This window comes from Vanessa tameamea, chromosome 2 (genome assembly GCF_037043105.1).
Source record: "Vanessa tameamea isolate UH-Manoa-2023 chromosome 2, ilVanTame1 primary haplotype, whole genome shotgun sequence".
Lineage (NCBI taxonomy): Eukaryota > Metazoa > Arthropoda > Insecta > Lepidoptera > Nymphalidae > Vanessa > Vanessa tameamea.
The window spans coordinates 13,392,477-13,412,919 of record NC_087310.1 but is presented as its reverse complement, the minus strand read 5'-3'; the positions used below and the strand labels follow the sequence as shown (position 1 = coordinate 13,412,919).

Genomic DNA, 20,443 nt, shown 5'->3' with positions numbered 1-20,443 from the left:
ATAGACCAATATCAATCATTTCTGTGTTCGCCAAATTATTCGAACTAGCTGTCTATCCAATTTTCTTCTCACAATTTAAGGCAAACATTGCCCCGGAACAGCACGGATTCTTGAAAGCGAGATCTACTACAACTAATCTTACATCTTTTATCGAAGATCTTGTTGAGGTGATGGATGCAGGTAATTCTGTTGACGGTATCTACACTGATTTCAGTAAGGCCTTCGACACAGTTAGTGACACCTTACTGTTACAAGAGCTTGAGATGATTGGTGTTACTGGCAATATGCTAACCTGGTGTAAATTCTATCTTCAATCTAGAAAATCTATAGTTGTTATTAATGGTTACTCTTCAAAATCATTTATTTATTTTTCTGGAGTACCTCAGGGATCTCACTTGGGGCCTCTATTCTTCAATATCTTCATTAATGACATCTGCTCCTGCTTCTGCAGCTCTAAATGCCTTTTATACGCCGATGATCTTAAGCATTACAGAACGGTTCGCATTGAATTGGGTGCCACCTGTCTTCAGAATGATCTAAACAACTTAGTGCAATGGTGTAGGGCAAATTGCATGAGTCTCAATACTTCGAAGTGCTATGTTATAAAGTTTAGTAGGAAGAGAACATCTTTTGAAAGAAATTACTCAATCGATGGAAATACGCTATCAGAAGTTGAACACATTCGAGATCTAGGTATCATATTGGATACTAAATTGTGATTTAATTTACATATTGACGACATAGTAAGTATGTCTTTCAAAATCTTGGGATTTGTATTGCGCAACTGCAAGAGTTTCAAAAACGCTGAGACGAAAATATCGCTCTTTACTGCATTGGTTAGTAGCGTTTTGGAGTATGGTAGTATAGTTTGGAACCCTTACTTTGATATATATAAAAATAGATAAGAAAGTGTACAAAAAAGATTTCTCGGGCATTTAACCTACAGTCTCAATTTAGCTAAAAAAACTACAAAGCTATGAAGAGAGGTTATCATTTTTCAAACTTCGCTTCAAAACCGTAGACGCGTTCTAGACAACTCATTTATGTTCAAATTAGTCAATGGGTCAATTGAATCATCTTATCTGCTGTCTAATATAATGTTTCGTGCTCCTTCTAGATCCTTCAGAGCATCTACTTACACACCTTTTGTCGAAAGTTTTGCTCATTCACGTTATGATCGTTTATCCCCAATGAACAGATTAATTATTAACTACAACAGCATATATAAAATAGCGAATTCCTTACATTATAATATAAGAACGAAAATAATTCAACGGTCTATCCAGACATTGACATTTTAAATGATAATATACATTGTTTTAAGAAAAAACAATAGTATATATAAATTATAATTCATAGCCTATAATAATTCAGTAACTCCAAATGGTTATCCTGGTTTTAAGATGTTACATACAAACTGATAATTAATATTCCTATGTACATATGTACAAATTCTAACATTGTTTTTAAACTCACAATTGATAATTTTGCTTAATTTAATTTATTTTTAACATTTTGACATAAAACCGTATTTAGACTGTTTTCCTATTGTCTCTTTATTTTTATTAATTTTATAATGTTTTATTTTATCAATTAGCTTTTTACAATGTTGACATATTTCAATTTCCAAGTAATCTTAGAACACCTGTAAAAAAGTAGGCAATTACCCATTTACTTACTTTTGGTTTACTGTGTATTTTTGTTGTACTACTTGTTGGTGTTGTCAAATAAATAAATAAATAGTATTGTTTAAATACTAGTTTTAAAGTAAAAAGAAATAATATACAAAATCTTATAAATTATTCTTTTATTGTTCATATAAATTAATAACAAATAAAGATGATATGGATGAAAATAATGAGAAAATGAAATAATTTCACAGCTTTAGTTAATCCAAATATTCAACAAAATGTTTTGCAAAGTAAAATATAATTTACTATTCCTTTTATTTTATGCTAGCTGGTACTCTGCATGTACTATTTAATAAGGTTTAATAAAACAAACAACATTACTAAAGATTTTTTTACTAAGTTACTAATACCTAACTAATGAGTCTTTTTGGGTTTTGAGAGCTTCTCATATTTGCTCTTCGATGAGAACCAGAGACCAAATGGAATTGCAAGAGATGGCAGAGTCATAACAGCGAAGGCAGTCCAGTCTAAGATGTGGGAAGAGAATTTTCGGTCATAATCCTTGAAAGCAACAATTGTTCCCTCTCCTGGGGCACTGCTGATCGCATATTGGACCTGGAAAATAATAATAACATTGAGTTATATGTGTTTATATTCAAAATGTTTACTTGCAAAAACAATAATGTTATACTAATTTATACTTATTAAAAATCTGGCTAAAGTCATAGCAAATTTATCACAATAGAAATTTTTATATTGCATATAAAAATTTAAAAATGTCAAAAAAAATTATAGGAAAGTAAAAAATTTTTCTCATTAGCTTCCAATATGAATTAAAATTGTTTCATTTAAAAACAAAATATTGAATATAAATTTCCTAGTATCCCTTGTCATACATATATGCACATTGACATAAAATATTTGTATAACTTTAAACAACAGTCAATTTACATTTGCACTTTCACTTAAATGTTTAATATGATTGAACAAAAAAATAACTGTACCTCAGCAGCATCTTCATTTGGCTTGTATGTGACTTCTGCTGCTGTGAAATTGAAGTATCCATATCTGTTGGATCTTACTGTGACTACATGAGACACATTGGTCTGTGGAGCTATCCTGTCGATCTGGGCGTTTAATTGTCCTCCAACCACTGTGAACACTTCTGGGTGGAATCCATTATCCACGAGCTTCACATCCACAGCTGGTGCTGTTCCCACGTTAAACAATGTGTATTTTATTAAAATATCCATATTTTCTACCAGGTATTTGTTTAATACTTGTTTTGAGATAAGAAGCTTTGCGAGCGATGGTTCTTCATCTGCTGTCGCAGCCGCAGCGATGATAACAATCAATGTTAGTAATTTTGCAGCCATTGTGTCTGAAAAATTAGATTTTAATTATGAAACTGTTCAGTAAGAAATCTTGAAAAAACACAGAAAGGAATATGAATGAAAATTTAATTGTATTATCTTAGAAATAACCGAATATAAACGGATATTATGAAAGGTTAATATCATGTAAAATTTTGTTTGTATTACCTTATAGTTAACTAATAAAATGAAAAATTAATACAACTTTCCAGCGACGAGAATAGTGAAATGTTACGAATATTGACAACTGTTCAATGTACGTGGCTGACGTTTCACTCCACGCGTTCAAATCATTGCCAGTTATTAGAAAACATTTAATTATACCGTTAAGGGTACATCCACTTAGGAAGGTTGAACATAAGTTTCCTTTAAATCAGTAAAATTAATTTTCTAATTTTGAAAGTAACCGTTATTTATTAATTAAATACACTTCTAATACTAAGATTTTTCATAGAAATGTAGTTTAAGGCTAATATTGATCGTAACATCAACTATTATTTTGAACGCTTCAAATAGTAGTTGTCAATTTCTTAGTGGATTGTATTGAATTCGTATTTTTGGTGAAAATAAATGGATTAAAAAATGTCTAGTTTTAATTGAATTGGTGTTATTTAATTACTTAAAAGGTAATTAGTGAGCTATAATATTAGTTAAACTATGACAGATAACGAAGATGTTAATAAAGAACCCGCTAAAGAACCACTAGACGACGAGGCTCTAGAGAAGTACGATTAACTTATAATATATTTTCATGGGTTGTTTTTTATTTTTAGTAAAAATAGTTTGTTTATTGTGGTAGTATAAAGTAGTTGTATTATTCATTGTTGTCATTATAACGACAGTTCCTTTTCACTAAATAAACAAATAATCTTGTCCTGATACATCTTAAAATCCAGTTTTGTTTAAATGTCATTCGTTACCAATTTTATCCATATTTTAATATTATTGATTTAGTCTCGATAAACATTATTAGTAGCATTTAAACTATGAAAAACAATGGCAATTTTTGTATTTTTCAAAGACATTAAACATACTAAACAAAATCTAGTAACAACTACTAAAATTTATAAAATTATCATACAGCTGTTATTTCAAATTTTTTAAAAACTGTGTCGGTGACAAATTTTCTAGTAAAACAGTCAATATTTAAAAAATGATATATGTAACAAAGTTTTCATAACTATTGCCATTAAGTTAGTTATGCCATACATAGTTTAAAGTTTGGATTTCTGGGTTAATCTGAATGCAATTTATTTTTACAAAAACCTATTTTATATAATTATGTTCTTTAGTAAATAATTAACTTACATAACCATAATCACAGTAACAGTAATCGTTCCATAAGTCCAATAAAAAAATTCGAAAAATTGATTGCTTTGATAAAAAGTGTGATATGTGCAAACTTTTCCACTCATGAATGACAATAATCATATCAATTTTGATTAGAAATTTATTTCTAACAAATATAAATAATTATTGGATATGTCATTTAAAAGAAATATTCCGCCCCATGTATTCGTTCACTCAAATATGTCTAGTTGGTCATATATACTGGCATCATTTACCCTTTAAATGCCTAAACTTAGATATCCGAGCCGAGTCAGTTGCCAGTACTGTAAAGGGGTAATATATTATGCATGTATAACACAAAATATTATATTTTGCTTCATAGTACTGCATCTGTAGCTGCAGTTTCATTGATAGGATATCAATAACCAAATGAAGAAGAAGAGTTCTTAGTGGTAATAATTTCTGTACCATATTAAATTTGTCTGTAATAATCTTGGATAGCAGTATTGTTGTTCAAATAGAATGATTATTAATAATTAAACTTAACTATTGATCTCAATAACAAACACGAAATGAAATATTATTAATTATCTATCTTTTGTCATTCCTGTATAAAAGCTGATTATTTTAATTTAGTTAAATCTTAAATTGATAATTTAGTCATTAAATTACTCATCAGGTTAGCAGTAGAAGAACTCCTACGAGAAGCAGTTCAAGGTGCTGCAAGGGCTGAAATAGTTGGTCCCTCAGGTTGGATAAAAGCACCACAGCAAAAAACTAATAAAAGATTTCTAGTCAATACCCTTAGACATGCTGTGAGTTCCAATAGATCCTATACAACACGTAGTACTCATAGAAATACATACAATAAATCTCCCAAAAATGACCGGAAACCAGAACTCCCTATCAAAAAAGATAGATCAAAAAGAAAGTGTTAATATGGCAGAATATGATGTTGAAAGTATAATAAATAAAATTGTTAACAACAATGAAACAAATTGGACACCACAGGAAAAAATGCCACTAATAATTAAAGAAATAGATCAACTTAAATTAGATGTAAGAACATATTTAGATAATTGTGATTATGATGTAGCGGCTTTATTGAATGAGGGCGCCGAATTATGTGCTGAGAGTAAAGCTTTAATTAATGAAATGGAAACATGTAAAAAGGAAATTGAAGATGAAACAATGGCCGAAATTCTTAAGTCTCTAGAGAGTCATGACCAAATTGCCAAAGAATTACAGTCTGTTAATTATGCTATGAATATCATAGTTGACATTATAAAATGCAGTGAATATCTAAGGGAATTCAATGAAGGTAGAGAAGCACAAAGCTATTCAAAAGCCATAGAGGCAGTTGATGACTTACTTGAGTTCATTGAAACAGCTGCAGATGGTTTCAAACAATTAGAAGTTTATGTCAATACAAAAAATACAGCCAAATTAATCTTCGACACTCTTTTGCATGATTTGAATCAAGAATGGAGCCGAATGGTATCATTTAGTTGCAAGCCTGGACCTCGTAAAACAGTTTTTAATTTCAACATTACATTAGACAATTCAGAGACTTCGAAAGATATTCTAATCGCTCTAGACAAAAGTAACGGTTTGGTTCATAAAATTTCGGAGTTCGCTGAATTTCTTAAGAGAGAAGTTATCATAGAAATCTTAAAAAATGACAGTTCATTTTACGCAGAAACAGAAAACACGGCAACGGTTACGATACATCATAAACAAAATCAATTGCCTCATTACCGTGTTACAATTTCAAACATAAGGTTATTGTTTCGTTTTCTCAACGATAAATTTAAATTAAAATTTAAAAATGATAAGACTATAATGAAAATACTAGGGAATTTTATAAGCAAAGACATTTGCGATATGATGATAAAACACTGTTTAATACATACTATACCAAATAACATGAATGACCTCCAATGTTATACCAACATAACAACAGAAATACAAAATTTTCAAATTTTTCTAATAGCTATAAAAATATTTCCCGAAACAGGCGTAACACTCCTGAAATACATGGACGATATTGACGTTTTATTTGCATATAGATCAAGTGAACACTTTTTGGACACAGCAAGGACAATTATGCTCAAGGATTTAAGTATAACGATGTCTATTGGTGTCGAAAAGATTCCAGAAGAATCTACGCCTTCAGAAAACTTTTCGGGTGATAGCCATACAGCGGAAGCCCTTGAAATATTTGGAAAGACTTTACCGCATAGCCTGTTCTATTTTCCAAGATGTATGATATCCAAAACCGCACAAGAACTGTTAGATTTAGTCTACGTTATAATGGAGCAAGCCGTGCAGTGTCAGGGAATTGTAGCTAAAAAAATGTATTACACTGTAAGATTTATATTTGAACTTTACGATGCGGTTGTTCCTTACAGCCATGAAAATTATTTGCAGACAATCCCACAATATGTCGGTAGGTTATATGAATTTATTTTATTTAAATTAAGCGCATTTTTATTTAGATACATGTGTTACAACTTGCATTTCTTCTGAAAGACACCAACAATTGTATGTTTTCATTCATTAAGGCGCGAAATTCACATTTAATTAATTATTATCCGCGTTCATTAGTACGAGTGAGTGACGCTCATACACATACATACACTCGTAAGAGTGTGACAGAAAAACAGCAAAAAAATACGGATTAGAGTTTATTTCTTAATTTTATTTTTTATTAGAACTCTGATTCGTGAGTGAACAGATCTATATATGTGACACTATAATAGTTTTTTTTTAGTTATTCCTTAATTTTTCTTTAGTTTATTTACAGCTTTCTAATAATAATTAAAAATAGTAATTTTATAAATATTACATTATATTTAGTTACGTAATTTTTTATATTTGTTACTTATATTTCAGCTTTATTCCATAACAATTGTATGTATCTTGCGCACAACCTACAGACCTTGGGTGATAAATGGTTGTGTTTGATGGAAGGTCAAGAATTAGGGTATGCAATTGGATTCATAGACTTGGTCCAGAAACTCAGGGAGCTAGGCTACAGACATCTCGCTATGCACATGCAGCAACAGAGGAAACAAATTCTAGACAATATACGTTCGTCAGGTTAGTTTTATATTTTAAATAGTATGTAATGTAACGAGGAACGTGTCTGAAGATAAATATTTACCTACTTAGAAAAAAATAATGTTACAAATATTTTACATTATGAGCAACAGCGTGAAACATCTAACGTAGCAGGTCACGTGTCACGCTATCTATACTAATATAAACTCCAAGGAAGGACATAGGTTACTTTTTTATGCCAACCACTAAAACGCGAGCGAAGCCGCGGCCGACAACTAGTATGATACAATGATAGTATGAAACAACTTATACGATGACGCGTCGCCATTCGCAACTGATTGTGCGACTCTAGTGGTTTCGATGTTTCACATCTGCCAGGCGACCCGCAACCACTTGTTTCTTGACTTCAAATTTATAATTTACTTGAGCTACTCTTTTCTTGTAAATGTTTGGAATTTTCTTTTACATAATGCCTTGACGTCTGTAAGTTTCGGTTGAAACGTAGTTTTTTTACATCAATTATTAAATCAAATTCAACCTTGCAATTAAACTATAAGCCTAAAAATATTTGAAAAACCCAATACGTTCTTGAATTTTACTTAACTATTATTTTAAATATATATTGTTTGATATTTCAGATTTAAACTGCATCGTCGTAAAAGATGTATTAGGTGAAAATGCGGAAGCAGCGGTCAGGCAATGTCTTAGGCAGCTGCAACTATTGAAGAATGTCTGGATTGGTGTTTTTCCATCCAATGTGTTTACGAGGTAAAATATTTTATACCAAGAAAGGAAAGTGTATCTTTTACTGATCTTTATTATGACGAAGGAAGGCGAAGTTCGGAAGAACTAGATATATTTATTTACATTACAAAATAATGAAATGAAATAGAAACAACGAAAAGTGAAGTGAACAATTGTACATTATGTAAGAAAAAATAAAATGGAATAGCAAACTGAACTATACACTACATTAATATTTGCATCTCTAAGAAAAACTTTTTTTTAGATTAATGGCAACACTAGTGAACATGTTCGTCGACGAGCTCATACATCGAGTGTGTACCGTTGAAGATATATCCATGGAGATGGCCACTCAGCTTACTGAAATGTACACACTTGTGGTCCAAAAGACACCACAGATGTTTCAAGTATGTTTATTTCTAGCATTAATTAGTAATCAATATTTTTTATGAAATTAAGTATTTCCCTTCAAAACGTATAAATCGAAAGATTTTTAATTATGATACTTAAATAATTTTCTTTTTCAGAATTCATCAGATGTTGAGAAGTACGTTAAATCGTGGGTTAAACTGCAAGAATTAATTTTCGTTCTTGGTGGTTCACTAAAGGATATAGAAAACCATTGGAAAGATGGAACTGGTCCTCTGGCAGTGAACTTTGAAGTCGAAGAATTGAGAAGTCTCATCAAAGCCCTATTCCAAAACACGCAATTTCGCGCCAATTTATTGTCAAAAATAAAATAGTGTTGTTTTATTGTAGTCACTATGTTTAATATAATATTATGTGTTCAATGGTTTTTGTAATTTAAATATAACCCTGCTAATTAAATGTTTCTTTATAATATCATAAGCTGGTTTTTAGATAATTTTAGATTAGAGGTTATATGCCTAGGCCGTCTTTCACATTCTAGGTACTTTCTTTAATACAATGGATTAAAATACTTGTTAGTAGTATATCTAATATTATTTCTCATAATCGAAAACCACTCTACAATTAACTAAATCCCGTGTATATATCGGGCTTCTATTTATCATCGGGCGTAGGTGTGCATATTATTATTTACAATTTTGTAAATGGTGATGTAGGTAGGAATGGTAGGTCTTATAAAAAAAGTAAATAATTATTTTTGTAGATGATGATCTACAGTTTTTATGGCAGCACTCACCGTTTACGAGAAAATTGTAAAAAACGATACTTTTGACCAACGGGTACGCTAAGTCCTGTTTGGTACAGAATTCTTCCTTATTTCTACCGGACTAAAATGTCTTAAATTCTTTGTCGAAATGGTATGTTTTTAAATTTTTCTGATAAAATGTACATAACACATTCTTGAAACTAGTCTTTAAGATTTAATTATTTTAGAAGCTTGCAACTCTGATCGGATCTATCACCTAGTGTCAGAATTAATTTAAATGTAAAAATTGCGAGATCAAAATATTATTTATATTTTTTAAATACTATTGTAAATTGCAGTTATATAATTAATAGTTAATACTAAAATGAAAAAATGAATGCAATAAAATTGTTTGTGCAACGCAGATATCCCAGTTTCCTAGTTTATCGTACTGCCACTACAAAAAAGAAAATACATGATCCCCGAGAAGAGGAAAAGTTACCAAGTAAAATCATTACTATTTATTTGACTTTAGATTTCAAGATTATTTACGAATTTATTTGTTTTAATTCCTTAGAATAATTTTATTCTCTATTTATTTGTAGGTTATTTTCATTATTAATAATGAAAGAAAATTAACTTTAATTGGAAACATTACCGTCACGTTGTTAAATTTAATGTTTACTCACATGTTAAAATATTTTTTTTTTTAGTTTTTCAATATCCAGTAAGCAAAAGTTCTGATAGAAGAGTTTATGTATGGGGATTAGCAGAAACTGGTGCTCTCGGCATACACATGCCGAGGAGCAAGAAGACAGGCAAGAAATCTTACAGAAACAACTTTACCTTTGTCACATATCCAAAGAGATCTAGCTTTTGCGAAAGATTTGATGTGAGTATAAATAGACAAGATTTATTGGATATCTTATTGAAAGTATTTATATAGTTCATTGCAAAATAATTTATGCCACATTTCACCAATGAAAATCAATAAATATCAAGTTATCAGTATACTTTTGTTATTAAGTGATATCAAATGTAATTAATTATCAAAACAATTTTAATATATAAACTACTAACAAAGTTTCTATTAATCTTGGTCTAGATCTATAAACCTAAAAACCTATGAAAATTATATAAATTTACACTTGAATTTACTCACTGACACTGTCATTAGTAAAAATGAAGTTGATATAAAGTTCACTCTATTTTTGCATAACATATTGAAAATATTCTGAATAACTATAGTTTAATAAATTACTTTAAAAGTATATCTGTTTCTTTGTTCACTTTAAGACAACTTATTACAAAGTAAATTAAAAAATTGTTAAAGACCATCTGAAACATACTATTGATATTTCAGGTCACAAAAATTGCTTGTGGTTATGGATTCACAGTGGCAGCAGTCAAAACAAGTGAGCAGCACAAAGTTTTTGGGACTGGCATCAATACAGATTCACAGATTGGTTATCATGCACCTAGGATTGGTAAACCTTTGGAAATGTTGCTAAGTCCTGCACCAATTTATATACCATATAATTCATTAGAGACCAAGGTAAGAGATATAATCTTAATAAATATATATATCCAATTAATTCATTTAATATTTGCAATGTTACATTATTGTGATATACTTGTTTAATTATAAACATGTTATGGTAGACACAATATATGTGCATGTAAATTCTTTGACTAATATTTTGTGTAAACATTTTAATATTTTCTTTTATTATAAGATAGGAATATGTGCTTAAGACAATACTATATCAAGATACACATAATGTGCATAGACAAAAATAATTTGTTTTAATTAATATATAAAAAAATTACAAGGTCTATATTAACCCTGAATTCATTATCTTTTAGATTACAGGACTAGCAGCCGGTAGAGCACATACTCTTATACTGACTGATAATGAAGGTGTCTATACATTAGGTAACAATGCATATGGACAATGTGGTAGAAAAATAAATGCTAATGAGGAATATAGAGGCAGTATGGCTTCCCATAACATAAAAAGGCTAGGAAAGGAAAAAATTATTGACATTTGTTGTGGACAAGATCACAGGTAAAGTAAAAAAGATGAAACAATAATTATACATTTAGCATTTTACTATAATATGATGCATGCCTGCAATGTTGAAGACATTAGATGAATGAGAGATGTTTAAACATTACAACTAAACTTGTGAAAATTGCTGTCTGTATTATGATTTGAGTTACAATTACAAATATAACAAGATTTATACAATAGGATTCAAAGTTAATTATAAATAAATAATGTTTGTCACTTTCAGTCTCTTCATTACAGAATCAGGAAAAGTATATTCATGTGGGTGGGGAGCTGATGGTCAGACAGGTCTTGGCACATATGAAAATCAAGGCTTTCCAGCTGCTGTTAAGGGAGACATTACTAGTGAAAAAATAGTCAAAGTTGCTTCTACTGCTGATTGTGTACTTGCATTGAATGGTAACTGTATATTTGTATAAAAAATTTAAGAAATTAAATTTAAGTGAACTTCATTAAAATAAGATAGTTAAGCAATTTATAAATGTATCTCTCGCAAAGGTTGCATTAGTATGATTGAGTATGTATGAAACAACTAAGGCAGAAAAAATATAAAAATTAGATTATGTTTCTTTATTTTATTAAAATGCCAATCATTTACTGTGGTGTGCGAACCACGCCTTCAAGGTTGAATTGAGACACTATTGTTAGATGTAAAAAGACTATAAATGTTGTTTTGCAATGACTAGTTAAACAATGACATTTTATTTTTAGTTCTTTCAAATGTCAATCAATGACAAAAAGAGTAAAATCAAAATATAACTAATCATTGTTTATAAGTAAAGCTGTTTAGTTTAGTGGTGAGGTTGATATTTTGTTTTTTTTTCAGATAAAGGTGAACTTTTTGGATGGGGAAATTCAGAATATGGACAGGTACCAATGGCTACAAATCAGCAACAAGTAAACATGTCATATGCTTTAGTTAAATTTACCAAAGGCTTAGGAAAGATTGTAGATGTAGCGGCTGGTGGTTCCTTTTGTCTCATATGTAATGGTAAGTAATAGGAACTATATATATATAAGGTAACATGCATATTATATTTATATATGACAATATAAAAATTATAGTTTTTTTTGAAAACAAACATTGTTGATAATAAATAACAAAATAAATATCAAAACTAATGTAATACCAATGGTATGAATAATTTTGATTGTTCAAGATTTTTGTATGGTTTGATTAATGCAATTTTTTTTTAGAACATGGTGACGCCTTTGTTTGGGGGTTTGGTTTGTTAGGACTTGGACCCAATGTGCAGCATGCTAAAGAGCCCAAGCAAATACCAACACCACTGTTCGGGAGGAATGAATTTAATCCCGAACAAATGGTGACAAATGTTGCATGTGGTATTGGACATTTGGCAGCAGTAACAAATAATGGAGATCTTTACATGTGGGGTAGAAATAGACATGGCTGTTTAGGCTTAGGCCATGGGAAGGACCAACATTTTCCTCTCAAAATAAGTATTGGTGCTCATGTGTTGTCAGTGGATTGTAGTGTTGATCATACTATTGCAATGTGTCAGCCCTTTACATAGTCAATGTTTTTATATTTATTTAAGATAGTTATATCTATATAATAGGTAAAAGATGTAGTTTTATTTACACCCTTTTATCATTTTCCTTGGTCTTCCTTTCCTTCATCAAATATTCTATTGCCAAACGGCTTATTGGTTTATTCTGGTTTGAAGGATGAGTGAGCTAGTGTTACTGCTTTTAGGAGGGACATAACATCTTAGCTCCTGAGGTTGGTGGGGCATTGGCTATGCAAGGAATGGTTAATATTTCTTACAGCACAAGCGTCTATGGCAGTGGTAACCTATTTGCTCATCAGTTTCTGTATATTAAAAGAAAAAGGTTACTACATAGATACAATTGCAACACAGGTTAAAAGAAATGTCTTTACATAGTCTATTATATTAATTAAGCTTAAACATTTATTTTCATGATTATAGTATGGTGAAATTGTACAATACTATCTGTAGTCCTAATAACCATACACCAAATATGAGAGTATATTACATTGTATTACACATTACTTAGACAGTTAATTTTACTCAAAACTTATTAAAGATTGTGAAGTTCAAATTATTTTTAGTCCTTGTTTTTTTTTTATATAACACAACTCACAGTAAATGTTCATTGCAACTTGAGATATTGAAGGAGAAAGCTGCAACACAAGTATCATACCAGTGCTCCAAGCTTTCCACTTCAATACCACATTAACTATTGTTTGCACTCGTCATGAAAGGGTTCAAGCGTGCGGAAGTCACGCCAGGCTGGGGGCAACATGGAAGTATGATGTAGATGACATCCACATCGTTTACATGGCTCACTGAATAGGTTTACATAACTGTGGAGCCATGTCATAAATGAACGGACTGCGAGCTCTGGCAAAGTTGGTGAATAGAAGTGTAACATGGCAGCATGAGCATTTTCAGTAACTTTTCGGAAAACATGGTGTCTGGACTCCGTCCACAAATCAAGAGTCTCGCCGTAACCTTTCACCATCACCCATTCCATCAGCAAGCTTTTGAAAGCAACAACAGCTTTTAGAACATGGCTTAAATTTATCTGGACGACAGCATTGCTTGCAAATGGGCGTGAAATTGTGATTTTCATATCGTTATAGGATCTATCTATGTTATTTATAACGTTGTCTACCTGTAGCGGGGCTACGTTGTGGTTACTTTGCAATTTACCGCGACGTTTGGTACTTCCAGAGTTGATGTACGATCGTTTTAAGGAATTCTGACTCAGGAGTGTATGCGCGAAGGAGCTGTATTCGTGAATTTTGTCCGTCCATTTGTAACTGTTTACTAATTGAGTGTATAATGCTTGTCGATCTTGTGTTGTTTCCTGACTCAAAAATGTCGTGTTTCCTAGGTTGAACGGTGCAGTAGGTATTGGTAGCCCATTAACAGTTTGTTCTAAATCTCGTAAATTTATATTTACATTACTTAAAAGTTCTTGAAGTTCTACCAAAAACTTGTCTTTGCCGTCTTCGCCGTGATCGGCTCTCAGTCCATTTGATAATGTTTCAAATACATGACTAACGCTGGAACGAAGAGTTCTCAGCGACGTTAATGCTGAGTTAAGTTGATCTACGTTAATAGTTTGATTCATATTTACAAACTTATAATAATTCTTTATTGTTTTCAGATTTACCAAACCAAACGAACATTCTTTCAAAACTTATTAGTCAATTACTCTATTATATTGTCTATTTGACATTGACATTTGATTTTTTAATAAAGGTTCGTATGGTAGGAATCTGTACTTTACAGTCTTTATTTGTATTAAATAGGTACACTGTTTAATTTCAAAAGAAAGTTAATTTGCTCATGGTTTTTATCTTACTTATTTCTAATAAAATATAAAATCTCATGTTTAAATACACTTCTCATACAAAAAAACTTACCAAAGGTTGTCTGTGAGAGATCGCTATAAGTTATAAGATCGCCTTTTATTTTACTCTAATGTTATTTATATGTTATGGTATTTAAAACAAAAATAAATAAAATTTCTATATAAAATTGCAAAACCTATTGCAATTTTATACTGGATAGCGAGTATTTTTTATATAAAAAAATATAAATTGGTCATTCGATATGCTTTAGTGAGGTCTAATAACAAATATATTCATAATTATTTAATTAAAAAAATATATATAATATATTTTATAACGTATTTTAAATAAATATCTTTGTTGCTTTTTAAAACAAAACGAGTTATGATCATTATGATTATTTTTAATACGGTGAAACCTATAGAAATCAAAGAAATAGCTTGAATACAATTTTGTGTGCATATAATTCTTCCCATGACTGAAAAAAAAAAACTTAAAAAAGAATAACCTTATTTTTTACTTAAAAATCAGTCCACATGACTGATTGACATGAATTAATTAATTATTTTATATGACTAGTATTTATAAGTTTTTGGACGTTGAAATACCCTAAGAAATAAGAATACCATTTGATTTTACCCTCGAATTTAAAATAATTGAGCACTTTGGAATTATTAACCTTAAGTCCTTAAATATATACAAATATGAATTAAAAATAGTAACTGTATAAATCTTGACAGCGTGGTATGGTGGCAAGAATGCTAGCAGCATTTCCCCGTTGAACCGCAATTCCGATTCTCTGGGAAAAAACGAACCAGCCCACCTGTCACCAGTGGAGGCAATAAGGCGAGGTGTTATACTTTTAATGAAGCTTTTTGCACTACTACTCTAAGGTCCAAGTGTTTAAGAATATTTGGATCCTTTTACCCAGGGAACCAAAGTCAGTCCATCAGGTCTCTTACCATCATCACGACTAATTCTTATTATTATTATTCTTTCATATACATAACTAATAAATGCACTCTTGATCACCGCCATAATAACGATAGTCAATATTAATATTTCTTATTAAAAATTAGCTTCATTTTCCGATGACGCTGGCAGAAGACATTATCGCAGTGGTACACGCTTAAGAACAGCGTGAGTTTTGCTCCAAGCTAATAACCTAGGTAATGTACGTACACTGTATCAGAGGGGTTTCCACACAACACTTTGACCTCACACAGATTTTGTAAGGCTTTTTTAAGCTTTTGTAACATGTATCATATGATTGTTATAATGGAATTAAAGAAGACATTCTTAGATTAGGTAGACCAGACGTACTAATGAGAACAAATGCAGCAGCAGCAGCATTTTTGTCTTAAGTTTTCATGGTTTTGGGTAAATATGTATATGTAGTTGAAGTAGATCTTGTTAAGGACACTCACGATAAGTTGGGTTTCTAGAATGACCTGTGAGCGTGGGGAGAGCGGAATCATCTATTCAATTATTAAGAATTGTGTGGTATTTTACCTTTAAAAATATTTTAAATTAAGTCATAAACGCTAAAGAAAAAAATTGGATCATATTAACTTAAATAGTCAACTGAAAAGTATTTGCAAGTGAGATGCCATAAAAACTGGCGAGCTGTATCTAAGAGTGTAGTAACTCTATAAGAGCATTAGACAACGATCTCCTGCAAAATGTTTTATCGATTTTGTTTGTTGAACAATTTAATTTATTTGATTAATATTAATTCGAATATTTTAAAACAGCATCGAATTGCAACAAAAAATATGATATTGTTATAAGAATATATGTACATATATATTTATTTTTATCTATATTTATTAACTAGATAAAAAATTATTAACACTTTATACAATATTTACTAAGTTACAGTTTATTTTATACCAATTCACGCGTTCGTTCATACTACAAGGGTTATTTTAACGCAGTTTTGTACCTACGTAAATTCAGATATTAGTCGCAAATTACTGATAAGCCACTGTAAACACAATGGAAGTTCGAAAGGTGCGGTAGTTCCAAAATTACTTACTTGTTTAGTTCAGACGATATCATAATTCAAAGGTTGGCGAACGAAATCATTGTACTCCTAAGTAGTTTGAATGAATCATTAATACCGACCGAAATTGTAGTTTCGAATCGGCTCGTTCAACAATGAACATTGAACGCATGAAGTATTACTGCTATTGTAGCTTCGGTTTTACTGCTGTTTGACTTTGAATTATTGTGTACTAGGTTACATGTAAAATGCACAGACTATGAACTACACTGATATGGGGTATCTGAACTTAAGGTTATATTAACGTTAATAACGCTTTACATAATTGATTATTTTTACAAATTAATATGTTAGGTACTAGCTTAATTCACATACGACTTACTTGGTAGAGCTTTTGCAAGTAATTTCGGGTCAAACAGCAAAACTTAGTATGGTTGTGTTGCTGTTTGAAGGATGAGTGAGCCAGTGTATCTAATGGCTCAAGGGTCATTAGAATTTAGTTCCTACGATGGGCGGCGCATTAGCGATGTAAGGAATTGCTAATATTTCTTACAGCGCCAATCTCTATGGGCGACAGTGACCACTTAACATCAGGTGGCGACCTGAAATTGGCGCGCATTTGCCCGTCTGTCTACATAAATATTTTTTATAAAAATAATATGAATTCAATGTATCCGAGCAAGATCATAATTTAAGAGTATGTAATGTATAAAATTGGCATATGTGTATCCACCAATTCACACTGGAGCAGCGTGGTGGAAATTCTTTATTTTCAGCGTATAAGAGAAATGAACATTTGAATGACACAGGCTTTCGAGAAGAAACGTTATCAAGTCTGAAGTAAGGCAAGCGAGGCCGCCGGCGACTCGGCTGGGGGAATTCAAATAAAACTATATTAAACTAGGTTTAAATAAAATGTTACATTACGTGCTTAAGTAAAGTTAAATAGCAGATATGAACTGGTTTCACTAGATTTGTTTGGTTTACAGCATAGCTGGGATCTGGGTGTTAATTAAAAGCGTGATGTTTTGAGTAACTGAGTATTTAGGTTTTTTCAGTTTAAATTCAATTATTATTAAATTTGTTTGTGATTATTGTATCACAACAGACGTCTATCTGGACCGTTGAGTATCTTATTTATAATTTGATTTATTTTATTTTAATGTCCAATGTATTTATATTATTAAAATCGCCCTTAGCTTTATCTACAAATTATTTTAAAGACCCTTTTCCCTTTCACGCCTGTCTGTATGAATGTTCACGCTAATCCAAGGAACTAATGTGAGAATTTTTAAACCGTTTTCATCAAGAGACAGATTTACGAGAAAGTTATAGATTTTTTTAATAAAGTCTATCTAGACTACTTTGAGGCTATCCTGGTTTACATTTGCAATATTGAATACACGTAATCTGGTCGAATAATTTGGCGTTATTTTTACATAACTTAATACTTTTATTTTAATTTAGAAACTAGAGACAATACATTACAATTCTAAACATGCAAAATGACCAACCATAAAATAAATGCTTATTTAAAATATATTATTGTAAATAATTTGTTTTATTTGGAGTGGACGACTTGATGGTAAACGATCACCATCGTCCAAAGACATTGCCAATGAGTGGTTTGAAATTAACAACTTTGCCATTTCTCATGCTAAAGATTAACTTTTAATGAGTTTACTTTGTGCTTGTAATTGCTCTAGTCACGTTTCTATCAAAACACAGTAAACGTGTTTGTATTTAAAGCGTCTACAGCCTGCTGGAGATGGATAAGTGCCGATCGACGAAATGTTGTATTCCATTTTCCGTATTATGTTGGAACCGATGATTTATGTGTCTCGGTAAAAGTGTTTTATCGAAAGAAGTGTTACGCACACATTATTTTAAATATATTCTTCAATATATTTAAATAGTTCCTCAAAATTAGTTATTTTAAATGTTAGTAGAATTATAACTTCGCCTGTATGTTGCCTTCATGAATAAATTGTATTGACAAAAAAGCAATTGTTATTTGTGTCATAAGTTTTTATACATAAACTTTATTAGTAACTATTTAATTTAATATCTAGTACTTCCCTAAGGAGGGTCTGGAAAACCTTCCCTAGAGAGGGTCTGGAAAGCCAAGGAATTAAATGGATAAAAAGTTTTGCTGATTTGATTTAAAACGAAATGTAATTGATTAAACAGCTTAGATTGTTTTATTTGGGTAGACCTCTAACGCAACGACTATGTTACAGAAGTTGGCCTAATGTTTTTAGTATATTATCACGTTCGCACAGTAACAAGGACATACTTTGAATATGAGTACAATTTAATTCATATTCCTGGATACGAATACGAAACCTTATTACAATAGATTCATAACAAATTTCTCATACAATATTCGCATAACACAAGTTTATATAATATATAGAGATACCGGGAACGTATCCACCGTTGCGCAGTTTTCGCTACGTTTCTACATTTTATGAGTGCTTTGTGTTACTCGAATGCGAACAGCCAAGTAAATATATTTTCAAGTCGATTTCATTCATTCTTGTATCTTTTTTAACATTTTGTGAAGTAATATTAAATTGCATGAAACCGTGTTTTACATTACGTTACAAATAAAATAACTTTAAATAAAATTTACACAATATTATGTTATTTTTGATAGTGTAGTAAAATTTATTTTAATGTGAAGAGAGTCGAATTTGAGTATACCGCTTGAGTGTGTAATGTTTTTAGTGCAAAGATGTTTCATTTCTGACATTTATGTCATTTTCTTTGTATTTATTTATTATCCTATTTCAAAAAGAGGACATCATCAAATCGACATAGTTTTTTTTGTTTGTATACCACGGTAATATTGTTGTTCATCATTGAAATTGATTATTATTATTTTTATTAAATAGGTAATTTGAAAAACAGAGCCGAGATCGCCCAGTGATTAGAAGGCATGCGTCTTAACCGATGATTGCGGGTTCAAACCCGTCTGGGTTTAGACAAGAACCACTGAATTTTCATGTGCTTAATTTGTGTTTGTAATAAGGTGAAGGAAAACATCGTGAGGAAACCGGCATGTGTCTAATTTCAACGCAATTCTGTGACATGAGTATCCACCAACCCCCATTGGAGCAGCGTGGTGCAAAGGAGAGAAGACCTTAGGCCAGCAGTGGGAAATTTACAGGCTGTTAATTGTATGTATGTATGTATGAAAAAAAGTAATACCTTAGAGTTGTATAAGGCTGACGTTACTTGTTGTGTGTTTATTACTTGACGTCTTCCTCGATTGTGAGACGATTATTTATTGAATTAAAAAATAACTTATATTTTTTTAAACTGAGCCATATTTATTATTTTTTTATATTTATCATCTATCCCTTACACATAACTAGTTGTCTTCCGCGGTTTCGCGTTTTAAGAATTGGTCCACAGGTGTTAGGTATAAAAAAAATGTCCTTCCTTTGAGTTCAAGCTTGCTTCGTGCGAATTTCAATGAATTCAGTTCGTGGTTTCGCCATGAAAGGGCAACAGGCGAACACGCAAAGTTACTTAGGCTTTTATAATATTAGTGTGTATAGTTTTATAAGTTCTGAATATGCGAGTCTTAGTTTATGTTACGATCATAATAATAAGAATATATACTTATGTATGTATATAATGTGTTAATGACTATATTTATTCATATAAATTCTGATTTAATAAATGTAAACTGTTAAACAAACAATGACAATTCCGTACAAGGTTTATTAAGGATAATGAAGCGTGGTTTAAGTGTCTTGATTTTCTCGCAGGATGAATGATGGTGATCTCGACATGA

The 20,443-nt window shown here is 30.9% G+C and overlaps 4 protein-coding genes across 7 annotated transcripts; 2 read left to right on the top strand and 2 right to left on the bottom strand.

Moving 5' to 3' along the window:
- Positions 1–1,790: 1,790 nt before the first annotated feature.
- LOC113394090 (translocon-associated protein subunit beta) lies at positions 1,791–3,303 on the bottom strand. The gene is made up of 3 exons (XM_026631292.2): positions 3,173–3,303; positions 2,636–3,012; positions 1,791–2,246 (listed from the first exon to the last, which is right to left on the bottom strand). The coding sequence occupies exons 2-3, from the start codon at positions 3,005–3,007 to the stop codon at positions 2,046–2,048; spliced, it is 573 nt and encodes a 190-aa protein (XP_026487077.1). The 5' UTR covers positions 3,008–3,012; positions 3,173–3,303; the 3' UTR covers positions 1,791–2,045.
- Positions 3,304–3,493: 190 nt separating this feature from the next.
- On the top strand, positions 3,494–8,892 carry LOC113394088 (centromere/kinetochore protein zw10 homolog). 4 transcript variants are annotated; one of them, XM_026631289.2, is made up of 7 exons: positions 3,501–3,630; positions 4,677–4,746; positions 4,974–6,743; positions 7,190–7,396; positions 7,996–8,125; positions 8,367–8,508; positions 8,629–8,892. In XM_026631289.2, exons 3-7 carry the CDS (start codon positions 5,177–5,179, stop codon positions 8,842–8,844), a joined length of 2,262 nt encoding a protein of 753 aa, XP_026487074.1. In that variant the 5' UTR covers positions 3,501–3,630; positions 4,677–4,746; positions 4,974–5,176; the 3' UTR covers positions 8,845–8,892. The 4 variants fall into 4 exon arrangements, with proteins under 4 accessions (XP_026487075.1, XP_026487074.1, XP_026487072.1 ...); XM_026631288.2 differs by having other exon boundaries at positions 3,523–3,729; XM_026631290.2 differs by lacking the exon at positions 4,677–4,746 and having other exon boundaries at positions 3,494–3,630.
- Positions 8,893–9,509: 617 nt separating this feature from the next.
- Positions 9,510–12,873, top strand: LOC113394084 (RCC1-like G exchanging factor-like protein). The gene is made up of 7 exons (XM_026631282.2): positions 9,510–9,720; positions 9,929–10,107; positions 10,579–10,770; positions 11,082–11,284; positions 11,514–11,686; positions 12,114–12,278; positions 12,485–12,873. Exons 1-7 carry the CDS (start codon positions 9,609–9,611, stop codon positions 12,820–12,822), a joined length of 1,362 nt encoding a protein of 453 aa, XP_026487067.2. The 5' UTR covers positions 9,510–9,608; the 3' UTR covers positions 12,823–12,873.
- Positions 12,572–14,492, bottom strand: LOC113394081 (mediator of RNA polymerase II transcription subunit 27). The gene has a single exon (XM_026631280.2). It carries the CDS (start codon positions 14,408–14,410, stop codon positions 13,511–13,513), a length of 900 nt encoding a protein of 299 aa, XP_026487065.1. The 5' UTR covers positions 14,411–14,492; the 3' UTR covers positions 12,572–13,510.
- Between the last annotated feature and the right edge of the window lie 5,951 nt (positions 14,493–20,443).

Bases quoted from the DNA above. Each gene is read 5' to 3' on its own strand.
- LOC113394090 (XM_026631292.2), bottom strand. From the start codon at position 3,007: ATGGCTGCAAAATTACTAACATTGATTGTTATCATCGCTGCGGCTGCG. The intron at 2,247-2,635 runs GTACAGTTATTT...ATTATTTTCCAG, and splicing joins CAAATGAAGATGCTGCTGAG to GTCCAATATGCGATCAGCAG.
- LOC113394088 (XM_026631290.2), top strand. From the start codon at position 5,177: ATGACCGGAAACCAGAACTCCCTATCAAAAAAGATAGATCAAAAAGAA. The intron at 6,744-7,189 runs GTAGGTTATATG...CTTATATTTCAG, and splicing joins GACAATCCCACAATATGTCG to CTTTATTCCATAACAATTGT. The intron at 8,126-8,366 runs GTAAAATATTTT...ACTTTTTTTTAG, and splicing joins CCATCCAATGTGTTTACGAG to ATTAATGGCAACACTAGTGA.
- LOC113394084 (XM_026631282.2), top strand. From the start codon at position 9,609: ATGAATGCAATAAAATTGTTTGTGCAACGCAGATATCCCAGTTTCCTA. The intron at 9,721-9,928 runs GTAAAATCATTA...TTTTTTTTTTAG, and splicing joins AGAAGAGGAAAAGTTACCAA to TTTTTCAATATCCAGTAAGC. The intron at 10,108-10,578 runs GTGAGTATAAAT...TTGATATTTCAG, and splicing joins GCTTTTGCGAAAGATTTGAT to GTCACAAAAATTGCTTGTGG.
- LOC113394081 (XM_026631280.2), bottom strand. From the start codon at position 14,410: ATGAATCAAACTATTAACGTAGATCAACTTAACTCAGCATTAACGTCG.